Raw genomic sequence first — 18197 nt, 5'->3', positions numbered from 1 at the left:
TACTGTTTATAAATACGTATAATTATAATATATTAAATATTATATGCTCAAATTGCATCTCCGTATTAGTGTGGCAATGGATGTATTGCGATCTTCTCCTCGATCACATTTGGAAACGGGCCTATAGTTTTTTTTAAATGAAAAAAAATATTATGAAGTTGAAGTGTGAAAAAACCATTTATGCATGACAAGTTATGTAAAACAATTGTAATACCCTTTCCCTTCTTTCGAGTTTTCAGGATATATTTCACTTGTAGGTATACTTAACGCATTTATCATTATTATTATTGTATTTGTATAGTATGTTTTTTGAACTTTTGCCCAAAATTCTACCCATGGTTGGGGCCGTGGTGGGGATATAGGGTTGGGCGTCTAAATTTGTCGGAAACTACAGCTGCTCGTCGCACCGGTGTGGATTGGAAACGTCCCGATAAAAACCAAAAGCCGTTTAGTATTTTAATATATTATAATATAAGATAGACGACCACGTGTCGGCGACGGTGCGGCGCCTCATCGTCGTCGTCGTCGTCGTCGTCACAATAGATTATCGTAGGATAGTAATCGCAGTACAATATTATGCATCATGAACACTACATAAACAATAAGTATTAATACGACGTGTATAGACTATTGTCTTACTGTAATAATAGTGTAAAAAATAATAAATTATTAATTACTGAAATTCATTATATTATCATTGTATTCGTATAACATATTATATTATAATATATTGTATCACGTGCGTGACCGTGTCATCATGGACCAAGACGAAGCGTGTCTGGCACCAGAGCAGTGCATCCGTTGCTTGTCGTACGACCGCGGCCGACATATCGCGGTCGTGTCCAACTCGGACGCTTGCACGTGCTCCGACGACGAGACATGTCCTCATAACAAGAAGACCGCCGCGCTGCAGCTGTTGGTCCTCAGGAAAAAAAAGTTTGTTTCACTTGTCTGAATAAATTATGGTGTAATCTTTAATATTTAAAATATTATCGAAGAACTTTCGTATTTTTGGTTACTGGTTCTGGATATTTAGTGTTATCTACTAATCTTAGTATACATTAGGTACCTGTGAACCATTTCCATTAAAAAATGTTTTTTAATGTACGTAGGTACGTTTTAACTTTTAAAGCACTGAATCTGAAAGTGTTTAAAAAAAACACTCTTTATTAAATTAGAATTTACACTAAAAAACTAGAAAAACAATGGATTATTTTTAGAATTAGTAGATATAGGTAGGTATGCTTAATTACGCTGAATATAATTGAATATATGACCATATTTTGGTCATTAGAACTTAGTACTTGGTGAAGGTGAGGTTAATTATTCATATAAATAAATAATGAAAAACTTAAAATAAAACTTACTAATAAGCATCAATTAAGTTTAGGCAAAATATGAATTTATACAAACCTTGATTTTTTGAATATTTAAACATTCCCAAAAAAAAACTAGTTTTAAGGAACTTATATTTTTTCCTACAAATAATATTATTAACATAAATTATTTTTCAATATTATTGTCCTGTAGGTAGTATAAAACGAATTTTCAAACGATTTTCTCTTCTTTTTGTTTAAATTTTTGACGGTCAACTCATTATATTTGAACTAGTATTTTTTTACTTACTCTATACATACTTCTTGTACTTAAATATTATAGAACCGATCAAGCTCCTTGTGGTATATACATAATATATCGCATACTTGCGGGTAATAATTTACTCCTATATACTACAGTAAATTGGCAAGTGCAAATGTGGCACATTCGCCACCACGCATCAGAGTACTAGACACTTGATTTAATAAAATTATCATTCTATGACATCAGCAAATCTTAAATATACATGTATCATATACTAGCAATGAAGTTAAAGTGGGAATATTATATATTATAGCCGTGCAAAACATGAATACGATATAAATATAAAATGCCGGTACACAATACTATCAAATTACGATAATTTTAAGAACATAAAATAAAGAACAATTTAAGTTAGATAGCGTTGTTACAAATATATTGTTAATTTTTAAAAGAGGAAATAATCGAACAACCCATAATGGTGCTGACTGCTAACTATACGTTTAGTTTCTTTAGTCGATTGTAGGCACAAAAATAAATATGTTGTTTACCTCAACTTAATGTTTAAACTGGATGGTATTAAAAATGTGTATGGCGTTTATTTGTATTAAATAAATATTATAGTCCAAATAATTGATCAATCATTTTTTTTTAAGTTTATATACCTACACAATAACAAATTAAGACCTATGTACTACATTATTAAAAATGAAAATAAAGTAAAAGAATAAATCAATTTTATCGAATTTTATGAAAAATGGTTTTTGGGAGGATTATCGATGTTAGTTATTTTATTGATTTATAGAAAGTTGTACGTGAAAATTCTTTTGAAATCAAACTTATTCCACAGGGATGACAAATAGAATAAAGTTATTTTTTTATTTTATTTTATTATAATCAAAAAATAACCATCATCCATCTCGACCCACCAAATACACCACTTAACTTGAGCAACTATACTACTGCTGTTCAACGTCCATATATATAATATTATAACTATGCACACTATTAACTAAGTGATTGTTTTTCATTTATTTTTTAACCTTCGTTGGTTTTCAAACCCTTATCGCAGCAGGATAAGTTTGCAGCATCAGCAGACGTCGTCGACGACGAACGACAAATCAACCAAGACCATTGGCCGTGGTGTGCAGGAATCGGACGAAGATGACGACGACTGTTCCTCTTCGTCGTCGTCGTCATCATCAAGTAGCACTACGTCTTCCTCGTCCTGCAGCAGTGAAGACACAACTACATCAGAATCCGAAGATGAAGGATCACGGATGACTTGCACGTCTGCAGCGGATTCGTCGGAATAACAAGGATTTTTCGTAATAGTTAAGTTTCATATCGAAAATGTCATTTAATTTTTTTACTGTCATAATATAAACATAATATAAAAATATGTAATACATATGATAAACGGCGGTGCGTAGTGCGCACACGCACTTACCGTACATATACATACATCACATTTTAAGGGTAGTAAAAATAGTATAAAGTTTATTTTTTATTTTCAGATTTGCTTCTCTTCTTGCTGCTTTTACCGCTGCTACTGCTACTACCACTGCTACTGCTGCTGCTGCTGCTGCTGCTGCTGCTGCTGCTACTGTCACTATCAGTGTCGCTATTGTCGCTGCTGGAAGAACCGTCACTGTCGCTTTCTGAGTCGGAAGAGTTTACATTTTTCTTTTTCCGTTTTGCGTCTTTCAGTTTTTTCTTAGATTTCTCCTCTTTCGCGGGCCTAAAACAGATTTCGTTATTTGGTTAGACAATTATATACTGCACAGTGCACATATATCACCGTTGTGAAGCTAAGGAAAGACCTGAGTGGGCTGCATCTCTCTCAAAAATCATAAGAAAATTTATCCACAATCAACTGCCCCCCACCCAAAAAAAAATAAAAAATAGAAATTCTCTTAGGGTTTGGGGATATGACCACCGATCATTCACATGATGAAAATCAAAAAAATGTAGTACACAATTTCAAATTTGAAATTGATAAAAAAAAAGTTTATATAATTATTTACCAAAATTTACAATGCTAGTTTGATCAAATTTCGTAGATCGTGCTTGTGCATGACAGGCAAGACCCGTGGACACGCTTATGCCCACAATGTTCTGTAGACGAATTAAATAAGACATAATCGTGAATTAAAGTTATAATTTGTTTAAATATTAAGTCTAAAATTGTATACTCCAACCTGCAGTCTACCCACCCATCGCGGCACTTAACCTATTCAACCTAATCAAACTTATGATATCCTAGTTAAGTCTATCCTATATGGTCCCATATAACAAATTATCAGCACCCCTCCGAGGAAAACTACGGCACTGTTGTATCGATACAGTTATTCATTCGGAAACGATTCAAAATGTTAAGCCACCACTATATTTGTATACGAATAAAATCACGAACGGTTTCTTCAATCAAACATAATAAAATACATACGAACAATAATATCGTTGAATACTATATATTATACATAATTGTATAATCGCATATTAATAATTTTATTTTCCCACTTACTTGGATAAAATCTGACTGGCGGGTCTGTCCTTGTTCAAATTCCTTCTAAGCAACGTCGTGCGAGTCGGGCGGTCTGCAAATTTTCTTTTTCCTTTGCACTCGTAAGTCCAATGACCGAATTCCAGGCACTTTTGGCAGCGGACACCTTGTGGAGGTACATAGGTTCTACATACCCACGAAAATAAATTTGATTAATATTTATATATAATGCCCCAGAGTCGTAGCCAGAATATATATATTTTTTTTTTGGGGGGGGGAGGGCAATAGTTTTTTTACTACACATCTACTTTGTTTAACAAATTGTTCGAGACGTTCGAGGTCCTTTTCATTATGATTTGATGAGTACTGCCTACTTTACTAATTTAACGTCTCTAATGTATATTTCAATATTCAATATAATAATGAACGAATTAACATAAAAATATTATAAACAAAAATCAAAATATATGAAATAACAATAAGCATTTGAATTCCTTTTGATTTAAGATATAATATTTTAATATTGACTTAATTATTAGTCCGTGATTATATCATTAATTATTATTGTAACTGTGATTAGTGTGATTAGATAATAGATAGTATTGTTTTACAATATGGTTAAAGTTATACATAATAATCAAACTATAACCGTGTCCACAATAAAAATGGAATTCACGGGTATTTCTTATCTAAAGACCGTCACGACATCATATTATGGTCGGTAGTTCGGTACTTATCACCACGATCACGGATAAATCTGTAGGGGAATGATTTAATCGTGCTTATCACTATTAATTGACATTTTTGAAAACAAAATATAAATTACAAATAATTTATCGTTATTATGGATTTATTTGGAATTATATAAATATGTATATTAATGATATAATTTATAAAAATTTCTGTAGTGACTCTGTACAAAATAATAGAATACTATGGATTTCGGGGGGGGGGGGGGGGGGGGGGGGCTGGCTACGGCACTGACTGGCATAATGAATTTCATTGCAGTGTGGTTGTAAGCAATATACTATATAGGTATGCTTACGGTTTTTTTTTCGAAATATGAAGTGGTGCCATTGTCCTGTACGGAATCTGCCGGTATTAAATCGACAAATGCGGTTAAATTCGATGAATCTGCAATCAAACAAATTATATGTGATTTAATTTTATCATTTTAACATAATATAGTTGTGTATATAACGTATATATTTATACATATACACCATAAGTAGGAATTTGTTTTAGAAATAGGTAGTAAAAACCGATTCCTACTACACATTATGTATTACACACATATACAGTTTAATTTTAATATTTAAATGTTGTGCAAGTATAATTATAAGTATGAAGAGCTTTTTTCAGTGGTTTTTGAGTGCATCTCATCAGAATGTTTTTAAATAAATGTTAATTAACTAACAGCAAACAAAAATATAATAATATATACATATTATAGTATTATAACTTAGTTATATTCAACGACACGAAACACAAAAAAAAAATTCCAAGTGTAACTATAACCCTGACGTGATGGCCACCCTTGAGGGCGTTTTTATACGCATGTACGCCAACCATTATTATTTATTAGTACTCAACAATTGTTACATTTCATCATTTCTTATTAAGTACAATATTGAATAACTGCAATAAATTATTATGAATTTATATTTTTATAATTCTTCTGTCAAAGTACTTAGGTATTACATATAGGTAAATCAAGTTAATATTAGTATTGCCTATTTATCCGAATGATTAAAAAAAAAAAAACGATAATTGCGGTCCTCTACACGGAGTTCTATGTTGATATTATTATTATGATAATATCGTAAATTCCGGACATTTCGTTGACCGCAACATTATTCATGGAGATTACTCTGTCTTAACGTTTTCATCGCATACCTACGTCATACGTATATTACGCGCACCGTCATATCAACATTGCAGATAATCATATTCTGACCTAACTCCGTGGGGTCAGACGACAATAATAATACACGTTGAATAAATAATGTAGGCACACAAAAAAAAAAAATTACAATTGACGTATACAATGAATATGTAATATTGTATCGTATAACAATATTATAGTGAATAATACACACATTATATTATTATGACATCTGTTCGATTGGATACAATTCTGTTGTTGTTTCTAGTTTCATCATAGATCCATATTATATATTTAAATAGTAAGCCTATATGAATAACGATTCTATAAGAGATACATTGACCGAACACCAATGAATCACACGTTAAAACTAGGTATAATGTTTGTACGTGAAGCCGTGAAGACTCGTGTCTTCCCATGTCGCCGAAACCCAATTTGCCGACACCCAATTTTCCGACACCCCAGTTCGCCGACTCTCAATTCGCCGACACCCCATTTCGTCGACTATTTTTTACATGTTCCCAATTTGCCGATTCCCAATTCGCCGAATATAAATATTATATAAAAAAAGTCAAAATAAATTAAAATAAAAAATTATTAACAAAAATTATTGTATGTATATGGTATTTGTAGGTATATTGTAGGTATATGATATTTTATTATATCTATGTAGTCTAATAATGAAATTTCTTTTGATTCCAATCTAAAATAAAGTACAAAATAACTTACTTATTAACAATCCTTCGTGTAAAAATTAACCATTTTATATTATTATAATCTGTACTCCCTCTGGATTCTATATGTGGGAAACACGATTTAAGATTTAAAATCGTGGTGGGAAATCATTTAATCATTGAACTTATCGACAACATACTTTGTTATCGCTGTTATAAAATCCGTTTTTGATAAAAATTATTGTCACCTGTCGGCGAATCGGGAAAATGAAACTATATTTATAATTTGTCGGCAAACCAAGATGTCGCCAAAATAGACTGTCGGCGAAATGGGAATGTTTCTAAAATATTTTAAAACTGGTATATTTGTCGGCGAACTGAGTTGTCGGCAAATTGGGATTCGGCAAAGTGGGTATGAACCGTGAAGACTAGGATATGCGGAACCCCGGACAAAATAAATAAAAGTCACATTACATAATATTATTTAAACTAACTAATCTCTGAACAGTATAAAATTAATTATAATTAATTAGCCTTAATTATAATTTTAAAATCGCGGGGCCCAGGGCAACTTACCTGCTCAGTTTTATAGTTTTGCGTGTTAGTGTTTAAAATTAAATCCATTGAAAATACGAATACCATTCGAACGATTTTTTCATCTTACCGTCGAACCAAACTTAACCGTTACAAACCTTGACGGCTATACGTACTTGAAAAGCTTTAAGTTATGACAGTTAAAGGGATCGGTGACGGACTTATTATTTTAGTTAAAACTTAACCATATCGACCTAGTATTATTTAGTACCTTATACTTTTTAAAACTGATTTAAATTTGTTATTGTCGATTTGAAATCGGTCGGTTCACGTTTCCAAATTTCACCCTCCCACCCTCCTACAACCATAAATTTGGTTGGAAAATATTAAAATTTCGGAATTTTCAAACGTTAATTATTTATAATTAAAATTAGAAATCTTAAAATGTCGACTAATCGACCTCAATTAGACATTATAACGATTACAGATTAGTTTTTTGAAATATTATCGCATAATTAGGTCGATCGGTCGGATGGATAAAAAGTACATACAAATGAATGGTATAAATTGTTAACCATTCACGCGCAAAATGCCGAGGCGGTGACTTGTAAATGTGCGTGCAGTAGGTTAGAGCATACTATTTCTTTTACAGTCACACACGAGACACGACACACACTAATCACTTACTACGCACACATTTTAACATTTACAAGGCTTACATGCGAGCAATTTAAAAATTGCCTAATTCGAACTCCTTAATAACTTGGACTTGGACATATTTACAAATTATAAATAATTATAGATAACTATCATAGATAAATATATTCCAAGTTCATCATAGACCTATCGTTAGTAGGTATTTCTTAGTCAAATTAATCAAAAACTAAATTTTGATGTTGATGCGTCCAAATTTTCAGAAAAATTTTCCGCTAAATAATTAGAAGCGCTTGGAAAGAAGTTCACTTTTATAAAACAGAATTTTGTATGTCCAGATGGTATTTCTTTAGTTGCACAAAGCTCTTAGGAATTTTATAATATATAGTATAATAATGCGCATATTATTTAAAAATTCCAAAAATCAGATTTTGAATAAGTGCGTTATTAAAGAAAATAAAAGGGGTGAGCATTGTGTAGTATAGTAGGTCACATACTAAACGAATACTAAAATTACTCTGAATATCATCATATATAATTTTGTATAATAACTAAATCCAATAAATGCTTGGGTAATTAATATTTTGCAACCATGTTTTTTTTTATTTAAATGAAAATAAAATGTTTGTTTTAAAAATACTTTTCATTTGTTTGGTTTATTATGATTGGGTGTATAGAAAATACCTACTTATTTAGGTATAGCGTTTTAGTAAAATGAAACTTGTAAACCAAACAATGTTATTTATGGCTTCGGCAATATTATAGCGCGATATCTAATACCTATGATTATCATAATACATAAGAAGAACCTTTTGTTTTCTTTATCTAGATAGGAGTACCTATATATTTGCTAAAAATTTTCAAAAATTCCTCTTTCGTTTGTACATAAATTATAGATAATACGATTGAGAACTATGAATAGGTACTATGTGTATGAATGTTATTTGTTCCCAATAAATCATTGGAACTCATATTCCAAAAAACAATATATTTTTGGAAATATTTCTTTTACATAAAATAAAGTCGTTGCAGAACGTCATACTTGGAAAACATAATATTTTTTATCGCCATAAATTTTTAAGTTTTTACTAATTTTAAGGACAGCATACATTTGTAATTTCATACTCTAAAGTAGAATATTATTTGCAACATTTCAATCTAATTAACTCAAATTTTGAACTATGTTTAATAGGTATACTTGGTTATGTAATTATGTTATATTATTATACTAAGTATATTAGTTAGGTATGACTTATGAGTTTTCAAAGTTTTGATGAGCAGAGTTGTAAACCAACATTTTTCGGGGACGTTGTAGCTTGTAGGGTAGGTGGCTTGCACTACTCCACTCCATGAATTCATCAAAATGTTTAATACTTATAGCTCACTGCCGGGCCCGGCGGAATTGCGGAAGGCACAGGCAACACAAGGCTATGTCTGGGGTGGCATTTTTCGTTGGTAGGCAGGGCCGTATTTTGGGAAATTTGTTGATATTTAGACTACAAAAATGAAAGGGCGGAAAATTTTGATTTTGCCTATATGTATAGGTATATATTTTGTCTAGAGCCTACCCTGCTTACTGCTACTCACGCTGCTATTACAAGTTTTTTTTAAATCTTCAATATGATAAAAGTTATACCGGAAAGAAATTCGAGATAAAATCTAATTAAAAAAAAATTAAATTCAGAATTATTAAAGGTATAATTTCAAGGTCAATCTTACACCACTATCTATCTAAACGAGTTTTCAAAAAAGTCAGCACTGAAATATTATATAGAAATTCGAGTTTTAACCATTTAGTTGGCCTTAAATTGCATAACAAACTAGTCAAAATCTTTTTACTTTCACATTTCATGTTTATTGGTATACACATTTTAATTTCTCAAAACAAAAAAATTTTTTTTTCGTTATTTGGTTGACTAATTTTTTACAATAATAAATATACATGATACCTACATGATATGAAAATAGCTGTTATCAAGTTATATGTCAATACCGATTACTGTTGAACGGTGTGTAATGTGTATATAATTATTCGTGGTATGGTAATGGTTGTATAAATATTAAACAGCGTAAAATCTAAATATTTCGAGTTTCATCATATAATAATAATAATAATAATAATATACACATTACACATAGACATATAGTAATAAAAAACTTCAAGCCCCAATGAATATTATTTGAGTTAAAACGAAATAACTAAAATTATTATTTTTTGATTAAACAATAAACATGATAAAATGTTGTACTAGAAATGTATTTAAAACAACAAAAAAAGTTTGAATATATTTTGAGATTTTTTGGTTGCTGTAAGAAAACACCTATGGAACCTATTGTTTTAAATGTTCAATCCATTTTAGCAAGGTATAAAAACCAAAATTTACCTTCAAACACTCGTAAAAAAAAATTTTAATTATAATATTTTAGTTGCGCTTCCTAAATAATAACACTTTCCCACTAATTTACTGCCAAAACCTATTTATTTGAAAAGGGGTTGAGGAAATATTGTGTATAATTCAAATGAATATTTAAACTTCTATAATTATATTTTAAAAATCGGGCCTTCTAAAAGATGCGCTCTTCTTTACCTATAAAAGAAAAAAAGTAATGAAATCCTTCTTCTTTACAGGTTGTGATTTTTCCTTTAGATATGTTTTTGTACTAAACACGCATCTACTCCGCTGCAAATCAGAAAATATCAGTAATGAGACTTACCACATCGATTGCAAGACTCAAATGGAGTAGAAAATAAACAGTTGTGTTGATAATTACTTATAAGTTATTACTGGTTTCTAATGTAAAATATTATACTATACTTATAGTATACAAGGTGTAACAGATAGGACTGACTTTTGGAATAACTTATTCAAATTAATATTTATTTATTTATTTTTTTAGTGATGAAAAATGAAAATAAATAATTTAAATTAAAAAAAAACTTTTTTGGATAAATTCATATATGTGCCTATTTGTGAATCTGATTATAAGAACAATTTTAATGGTAAAAATATTTATCAAGTCAAGTAGTTTTATTTTTTAGAATTCTTTTAAAATTCAATATTTTTTTGGTTAAATTAATCTGGAACGTAATAAATTAATAACACTAATAACTTTTTTAAAACTATGATTTTTGATATACGTTTAATTAGCATAATTTTTTTTTTTAGGTTTATCTGTTACACTGTATATGTGCCTACAAAAAATATTATTACATTTAAAATTAAACACAATTATTATTGTGTATGTACTATGTATAATGTATGTGTTTCTATTTATTTAATAATAATATGTGAAAGTAGCAAAATAAACCTAATAGCCAATAGGTAACTAATTACAATTTTCTTGTTTGTTTGATATTCTCTAATAAGTTATAAAAATTGTATATAACAAAATATCATTATTATTATTAAGTAAGTAAAATTAAAGACAAAAGTTAGTTTAACCAACCAATTATAAGTAATATGAAACAAAAAAATATTAATGGAAACATAAGTAAAATATAAAATATCCTCAGAACCATAGGCTATACTCCGGCCCACAAGAGATCAGTACCGCTATTCGACTAAAACTTGTACGATTCTGTGTACCCCACACACAGCGTGATTACGATTACAGAACATAAGTGGGGGAAATTTCATCACAGCCAGTTATTCTGCATACGCGTGATGGCACTGATCACTAGTGGGCCAGAGTAAAACACACTATCAATGTTCAAAATCATTATCTGTATTCAATTAATTATCATATTACAAATTACAGGATGACTAAGACTTGATGATTAGGTACATTTGAGAGCAAAGCAACTTTCCCAGTTGTTATACAAAAATTGGCTGTGTTTAATAAATTGTATAATACAGTCTGTGTAACTAGACACTAGTATTACTCATTGGTTATAGTCTTATAGAATAAACTATATATTCTATAGAAGTGCTTGAGATGCACAGTTTGGGAACCACTAAAATAAATCATAAGTGTATGAAATTAATTTTTGTTTTCATGTTTTAAACTCTATTTAATATTTTTGTATTTATTCGAATTTCCAAGGTTATCTATGTTAAGCATAAATTTTTTATTTGTCAATAATTTTGGTAAAATATGGTCTTAGAAATTAAATATACCATCACAATAATTTATTAAATTTATGCACACATAAATGAAATTAACATTAAGTATGTAAAATAGTTTATACATTTAAAAATATATACAAATTATGAGCAGCAACTATCAATAGAAAATCACATTTAGATAAAACAATGTGCTCTATGAATACCTAGAACTATCGATTGAATATTTTTGTCACTAATATTTTGTGATAAACAATATAAAATGTAAGAATCAACCCTTTAACATATTTTGCAGATATTATATAAATTTACGATAACATTTTTAAGTAATAGACAATAGTATGGTACCACACACAAAATACATTGACCTAATCTTAGCTGGAAACATGTCATATAAGGTGAATGAAAATTAATATTTTGTTTGAATTAAAACATTATTAAGTTATAATATTTATACTTAAATGCAATAAATAATAAATTTGTAATTAAATAATATTTTATTTGTCTTTAAAGTGATGTTGATAAAAATCAAATACAAGAATAATAACTAAATATTAATCATTGCTTATTTTTAAAATCATTACTATAACATATTATATATATTATTCAATTATTGTTTTAAATGATATTAAAATAGAGGTTGTGAATCTGAATCTGAATCTAAAAAATCAAAACCACTTAATACTACTTCAATGGCAACTTCTAACCTACCACCTGTGTTTCGCAATACTTGAAGGTTTAAAGGTTCATTGTACAGACCCATTTCTCTCATTAATCCTAATTGATAGCTATAATCAACTGCTGGTGTAGTTGGTTGGCTTTGAGTGGTATTAGGAATCACAGGCACATTTCCTGCATTTGCAGTTGATGTACTTGCACCACTAGTACTTGGCAGTGATTGTTGAGTCGATACATTTGCTATAGCTGTGGCCAACTGTGCGGCAGTGATGGCATAAGGTAAGTTTCTATTCAATGATTGATTGTTACTGAGTGATCCAAGAGTTGAATCATCTAAATCTTCCATTTCATCATCACTGCCAGCAGACATAGATCTGGCCAATACATCTGATGCCAAGTGGTTCTAACACATAATTAAAATATGTCCACGTTAGTATAAATAAAAGAAGGCATAAAGGAGTTTTGATAAATTTACCTGCACAAGTTGATCATGAACAACTGCAGAAATTTGAATTGCAGCTAATGCCAAAGCACTATGATTAACCGCAATGTTATTTACCAAATCAACATCATTGAGTTTAACTAAAAGTTCAGGATGTTGTAAAAGAGTAATTGCTACAGGATCGCTACTCAGTTCAGGAATAGATGTGATTAGATCACTTATCATTTTGGTTTTACTAATTTTCATCAATGCACATTTGTATGAAGAATTCAACGAGAGCGAACGAAGAGCTATACCCAGTTTAACCATTCCTGCATTAGTGTGTTCAACAGTGTTTGGATTTTCTATTATATCGATTTTTATTCGTTTGAACAAATGCACAGTAGCTCCATTGACAAGCTCATACATATAAATAGGAGCACGGTCTTCCATGATATTTCCAGAATAAACCATTACAAAATCAACTTTGTCCAGATTATTATCCTTTTCACGAATTTTTTTTCTCAATGCGCTGACAGGCGATTGAAAATCTATGTATACTTTTTCGGTGTACATAGTCATAGTACCCAAACGTAACTTTACGTTAACCAAGGAAATCTCTGGTTCTTCACTTATCATGTTTCCAGCTAAGATACCACAGACAACACGGTATGGTACAACCGACGATGAAGCCGAATGTAATTTACACGTGTGAACCTAGTATAGTTTAATTTCGTGTGTTATATAAATATTTTAAGATTTTATAATGTATCTAAAAATAATAGATACGTACCTTCTTATCGGTGGTCTGAAACAAAGGAGAACGTCTTACAAAAATCCCTTGAGTGTAATACGCAGGTAGTCGATTTTAAAGAGGAAAATAAAACGATTTAATAAACAATTACTAGATAAACACAGTTAACGAAAAAAATGGTAAACTTACGTATATTATGTAAAATTAATGAATTATTTGGAAATATAATAGAAAATGTTTTAGTATCATCAAATACAAAACACCGATTGTGGATTGTGATATGACTATATGAGTTTATTAGTTATTACTTAGGAAATGGGATTTAGGAAAGAGGAAACGTATTTTAATAATAATAATAATGATATGCACATTTTTATATCACTATGTTTGTTTATTTTGTTGGTATTATCTTGCGGTATATGGTAAGCCATGATCACAGATATATACAATATATATTATTGTTATTGTATATATCTGTGGCCATGATAGCCACCATCATAGAAAAGAGATTAAATAGAAAGGCGACTCCCGTGAAACGTTTTGATACTAAGTTCGATACTAGCGCTCCCGACGGTTGTCTTAATTACTAAACAATCGATTGTCAACCATCGATATTACTGATAGAATATCGATATTTATACTATTGTATCGATATAATTGCTATCGAAATTATTTTAAAAATTAAGAATAAAATTTTCAAATATTCTAAATAAAATAAAATAATATACTCAATTCATTATGTCAATAAATATTTATTAAGTCATAAAACATAAAATGTATACAATTATTTACATAGTACAAACATAATTTTTGTCATAAAATATTAGAATATATACAATTATTTACAAAGTACAAATATAATTTTTGTCAGGGTTATAGATTTATACATAATAATATCTACGTAAATATTTAATTAAAAACATCAAAATATTAGTTCAAAATACAACTAATTATTTACTATTTTTTTACATTGTGTCATTGTTATCATAAAATACAATTAATTTAATACAGAGGTATTTGCTAAAGGTAAATTAATGCAATAATTTTGTCTATACATAATTAACATTTTGCCGTAACAAAACCCTTTTTTTTTTTGAATATTTATCATGATAAGAAATAGCAGCAAGTTTTATAGGATCAGAAGTGCAGTTGTTTTTTTCTCCTTTACTCAAAATACGATTTATATGGTTTACATAGGAATAAATTAATAGTTTACAAGCTGTTTTGAGAAAAATTTTAAATAAATCATGTTCACTGCAAACTAAATTTTGGATAGGCACATTCTGAGAAACAAATGAATACAATTCACCAAATGCATTATTTTTATATACATACTTATGGAAATTAGAATTAAACAGATTTATTATCAAACTGTACACATCTATTGTTTCTTTATCCGGGTAAAATAAGTGACATTGTGAATATTGGCGTTCTTGAATTAAAAAATGTTCATCCAAAGGATAAGTAGCACAAAGTTTTGAAATGCAGGTAGAACAATTTTTAGTCAATTGCTTTACTTTTTTAATAATCCACCCACTAACATAAGCTCTACTGCCAGAGGTTATAATATTATCGTTATTGGGTGGCATTGACACTAAAGTAGTTTGTAATTGGTCATTACAATCAGCTTCTTCAACAACAGATTCAATTGGTATTTCATTGAATAAAAATTCTTTTAAATTATCTAAGACTCCATCGCAGTCGTCGTCTTCACAGTTTGCACCAACGGAATGATTAGATGTAAAATTATTAATAACAAGAGCTTTAAAAGAAGAAATGAAGTTCGCAGGGGTTGGGTTAATATTTCGTATTCCATGACTTCTTATTGAACCAAAAAAGTTTTCAATAGGGTCCTGGTTGAAATTTCTAAGTAAAACATACTTGAAACCATCTTTCAATAGTCTTTTACAAATTAACTGCATTCCTTTAATAGTTCTTGTCCAATTTGAAACTGATGGAATTGATTTATTTGTTTCATACTTCATGGTACTTAGGACATCAAGACATTTTGGCCAAAACTTCCAATGAGGTGAATTTAATGTTACTGCACTACTAAGCTCTTTACCTGGGCTAGGCTTGATCACATTTCCGTTGGCACTGTCAAAAAGGTTGTCAATAAATAGGCATAATTGGCCAGTATCTTCTGCCCCAGAGTCAATGCCTTTGTATTCTATAACAATTAATAAAAACTATAAGTACTGTATAAAATGAAAAATAACATTAATTGTTCAAGCAATAACATAAGTTGAAAATAATATTGTTTCATGTTTTTAAATGGTTTGTTACAAATATATATATAGCTTACCAGTGAAGTTAGAGTTGTTTGTCATTATGGCCATTCTCTTCATGATTGCTCCAACACGCTGACTGAAGACTTGGGCTGCAATTGATACCTTCATTTTTTTAATTTTTATACTTGATTTCAACCGTTTGATTAAAACTGATGTCAAGTATTGGCTATATGCACCCAATACGTAGATATCTTATTATCTTAAGTTATAGGAATAACTAAGAAGTAAGAACATTTAGGCTGACAAAACATATATCACTATAGAACATATAAACAAAAAAACAAATATTACAAAATATTGAAAATTTCAACATATTATATAAACTTAAAATAATATATTTACCTGGTAAATTCAGAGTTGGCAATGAATTAGTAATCAACTTTTTAAATCCAGGACTTTTACAAGTTTCTTCAAAATGCTTATCACACATAACAAAAGATTTATAAACTATGTCAATTGGTTTATTTAATAATTTGTTATTTCCTGATCTCTTCACCCAAGCGTCAAATGTGTTTTTTTCTTTTGGAAACCTATGACGAAGAACAGTTTTGTCAGTGTATTTGGTGTCACAACCAATCACAACACAACTATTTGACGGCATGGCGAAACAGTAACAATTATTCACCAAAACTATTAATTTAACAATTAAAAACAAAAGCAAGTTAAATTGAAAATCGTTAAAACGGAACAGTTTTGAAAAATTAGTAAAACCGTTATGGCGTTGCGTTATGTGGTTATGTCGATACTCGATGACGCGTCACTAGATGTAAACAAAATTACTGCCGAGTGCTGGAACGGCAAAAACAGAGTGACCCGTCACGCAAATATTTATAATTGTACGCGACATATATTACGTTGGTATGGCGCGTGTCTTAAAAGTGTATATCAGACCCACCGTATAGAGTTATACCCCCCTGGCCACCATCAAGAAATTATCTACTACTGTCAACCAGTAAAATTGGACCAGTTGGATAATATTACTGAAGAACAAATGTTGGTAAACGTGTCTTTCCTAGCGTGCCAGCAGTGATGCCATTCCTTGCGACCAAAAACATTGTTATTAACACATACCATTTTATAATTACAACTTCATTATTGTATACTGCATAGACCAAAGCCAAATAGACTTATAAATTATAATCAGCTAGACTATATTACTATAATAGTTCTATTGTAATTTGTAAGTAGGTACTAGTAAGTTGTAAGTAGTACCTAGTATAAAATAAGTTTAATATATGCTTTTTATAAAAATGGTGAAGAAAGCAGCTCTTGGACGACAAACTATATTATATAGTATATATAATATTATCTAACTGAACATTTTATAATAATAAATATAGAAAGTTGACGTCGTGGTACAGTTATCCCAATCATGATAAGAACTATGTCATAACATAGTACCAACCTTCAAAATAAAAATCCCAAAGTATTCTATTTATTAGAATGAAGACCGGTCTCATCGGCTCAACATTTGGCGCGAAAATATATTTAAATTATTACAGCCAGCAATCACTCAATCAATAGCCAAACATCCAAACAAAAACATAATTAAGAATTAGATTTAGTATTTAGTAATTTATTATTAATGAGGTGATCAAGATTAGGTATATTAAGTATGAAATATAATACATATGAATTTTTTTATAAGTCAGTCAATCGGCAAATAATAATAATGATAATAATATATACTATATAATATGTACTAAATTATGGAGGCCCCCAGTCTCAACACAGTATTTTATATTACAATAATTGTTTAAGTGTCTCCATAGAATATAGAAAATATATTTAAGTATAAAATATTAAGTGTATCATGCATAAACGCTAGTATAAATCTGGTTAGAAAGTTTTATATTAATAAGTATTGAAAAATAAATATAAACTACAATTAACCCTAACAATATTATTAATAAGGAGACTGCACATAGTGAAACATTAAAAAAAAATTATTTCTATCTATTACTTAATAAAAAATGTTACCAGAATGCCAGCATACTATTTTTTTATTATTATTTTGTATTTGTTTGTTAACTAGGACTGAGATTTTGATGCCCTAAAAAATCTGAAAAAATGGGAAAATAACTTAAAAACTCAAAAATAAAGCACTATAAAAATGCATTTAAATTATTATTATATAGGTTGAACATTGTAAAAAAAA

The 18197-nt window shown here is 29.5% G+C and overlaps 2 protein-coding genes across 3 annotated transcripts; one reads left to right on the top strand and one right to left on the bottom strand.

Annotated features, from left to right (window-relative positions):
• The first annotated feature begins 416 nt into the window (after positions 1 to 416).
• On the top strand, positions 417 to 4036 carry LOC107169744 (uncharacterized). 2 transcript variants are annotated; one of them, XM_015519576.2, is made up of 3 exons: positions 417 to 936; positions 2654 to 2912; positions 3096 to 4036. In XM_015519576.2, exons 1-2 carry the CDS (start codon positions 758 to 760, stop codon positions 2892 to 2894), a joined length of 420 nt encoding a protein of 139 aa, XP_015375062.1. In that variant the 5' UTR covers positions 417 to 757; the 3' UTR covers positions 2895 to 2912; positions 3096 to 4036. The 2 variants fall into 2 exon arrangements, with proteins under 2 accessions (XP_015375062.1, XP_015375061.1); XM_015519575.2 differs by having other exon boundaries at positions 420 to 936; positions 2651 to 2912.
• A 7903-nt stretch (positions 4037 to 11939) lies between these two features.
• LOC107169743 (ubiquitin-like protein 7) lies at positions 11940 to 14188 on the bottom strand. The gene is made up of 4 exons (XM_089225718.1): positions 13938 to 14188; positions 13788 to 13802; positions 13049 to 13711; positions 11940 to 12976 (listed from the first exon to the last, which is right to left on the bottom strand). The coding sequence occupies exons 3-4, from the start codon at positions 13631 to 13633 to the stop codon at positions 12524 to 12526; spliced, it is 1038 nt and encodes a 345-aa protein (XP_089081844.1). The 5' UTR covers positions 13634 to 13711; positions 13788 to 13802; positions 13938 to 14188; the 3' UTR covers positions 11940 to 12523.
• Between the last annotated feature and the right edge of the window lie 4009 nt (positions 14189 to 18197).

This window comes from Diuraphis noxia, unplaced genomic scaffold, assembly GCF_037042655.1.
Source record: "Diuraphis noxia isolate RWA-SAM2 unplaced genomic scaffold, SU_Dnox_SAM2 contig0004, whole genome shotgun sequence".
Lineage (NCBI taxonomy): Eukaryota > Metazoa > Arthropoda > Insecta > Hemiptera > Aphididae > Diuraphis > Diuraphis noxia.
Note: the sequence above shows the minus strand (reverse complement) of the source record. Positions and strands in the feature narration are given on the sequence as shown.

What these genes read in the sequence shown, in the direction of transcription:
- LOC107169744 (XM_015519575.2), top strand. Translation starts at nt 758, where the DNA reads ATGGACCAAGACGAAGCGTGTCTGGCACCAGAGCAGTGCATCCGTTGC. An exon ending in TTGGTCCTCAGGAAAAAAAA is followed by an intron (nt 937 to 2,650) that starts GTTTGTTTCACT and finishes CCCTTATCGCAG; the next exon opens with CAGGATAAGTTTGCAGCATC.
- LOC107169743 (XM_089225718.1), bottom strand. Translation starts at nt 13,633, where the DNA reads ATGATAAGTGAAGAACCAGAGATTTCCTTGGTTAACGTAAAGTTACGT. An exon ending in TTCATGATCAACTTGTGCAG is followed by an intron (nt 12,977 to 13,048) that starts GTAAATTTATCA and finishes ATTATGTGTTAG; the next exon opens with AACCACTTGGCATCAGATGT.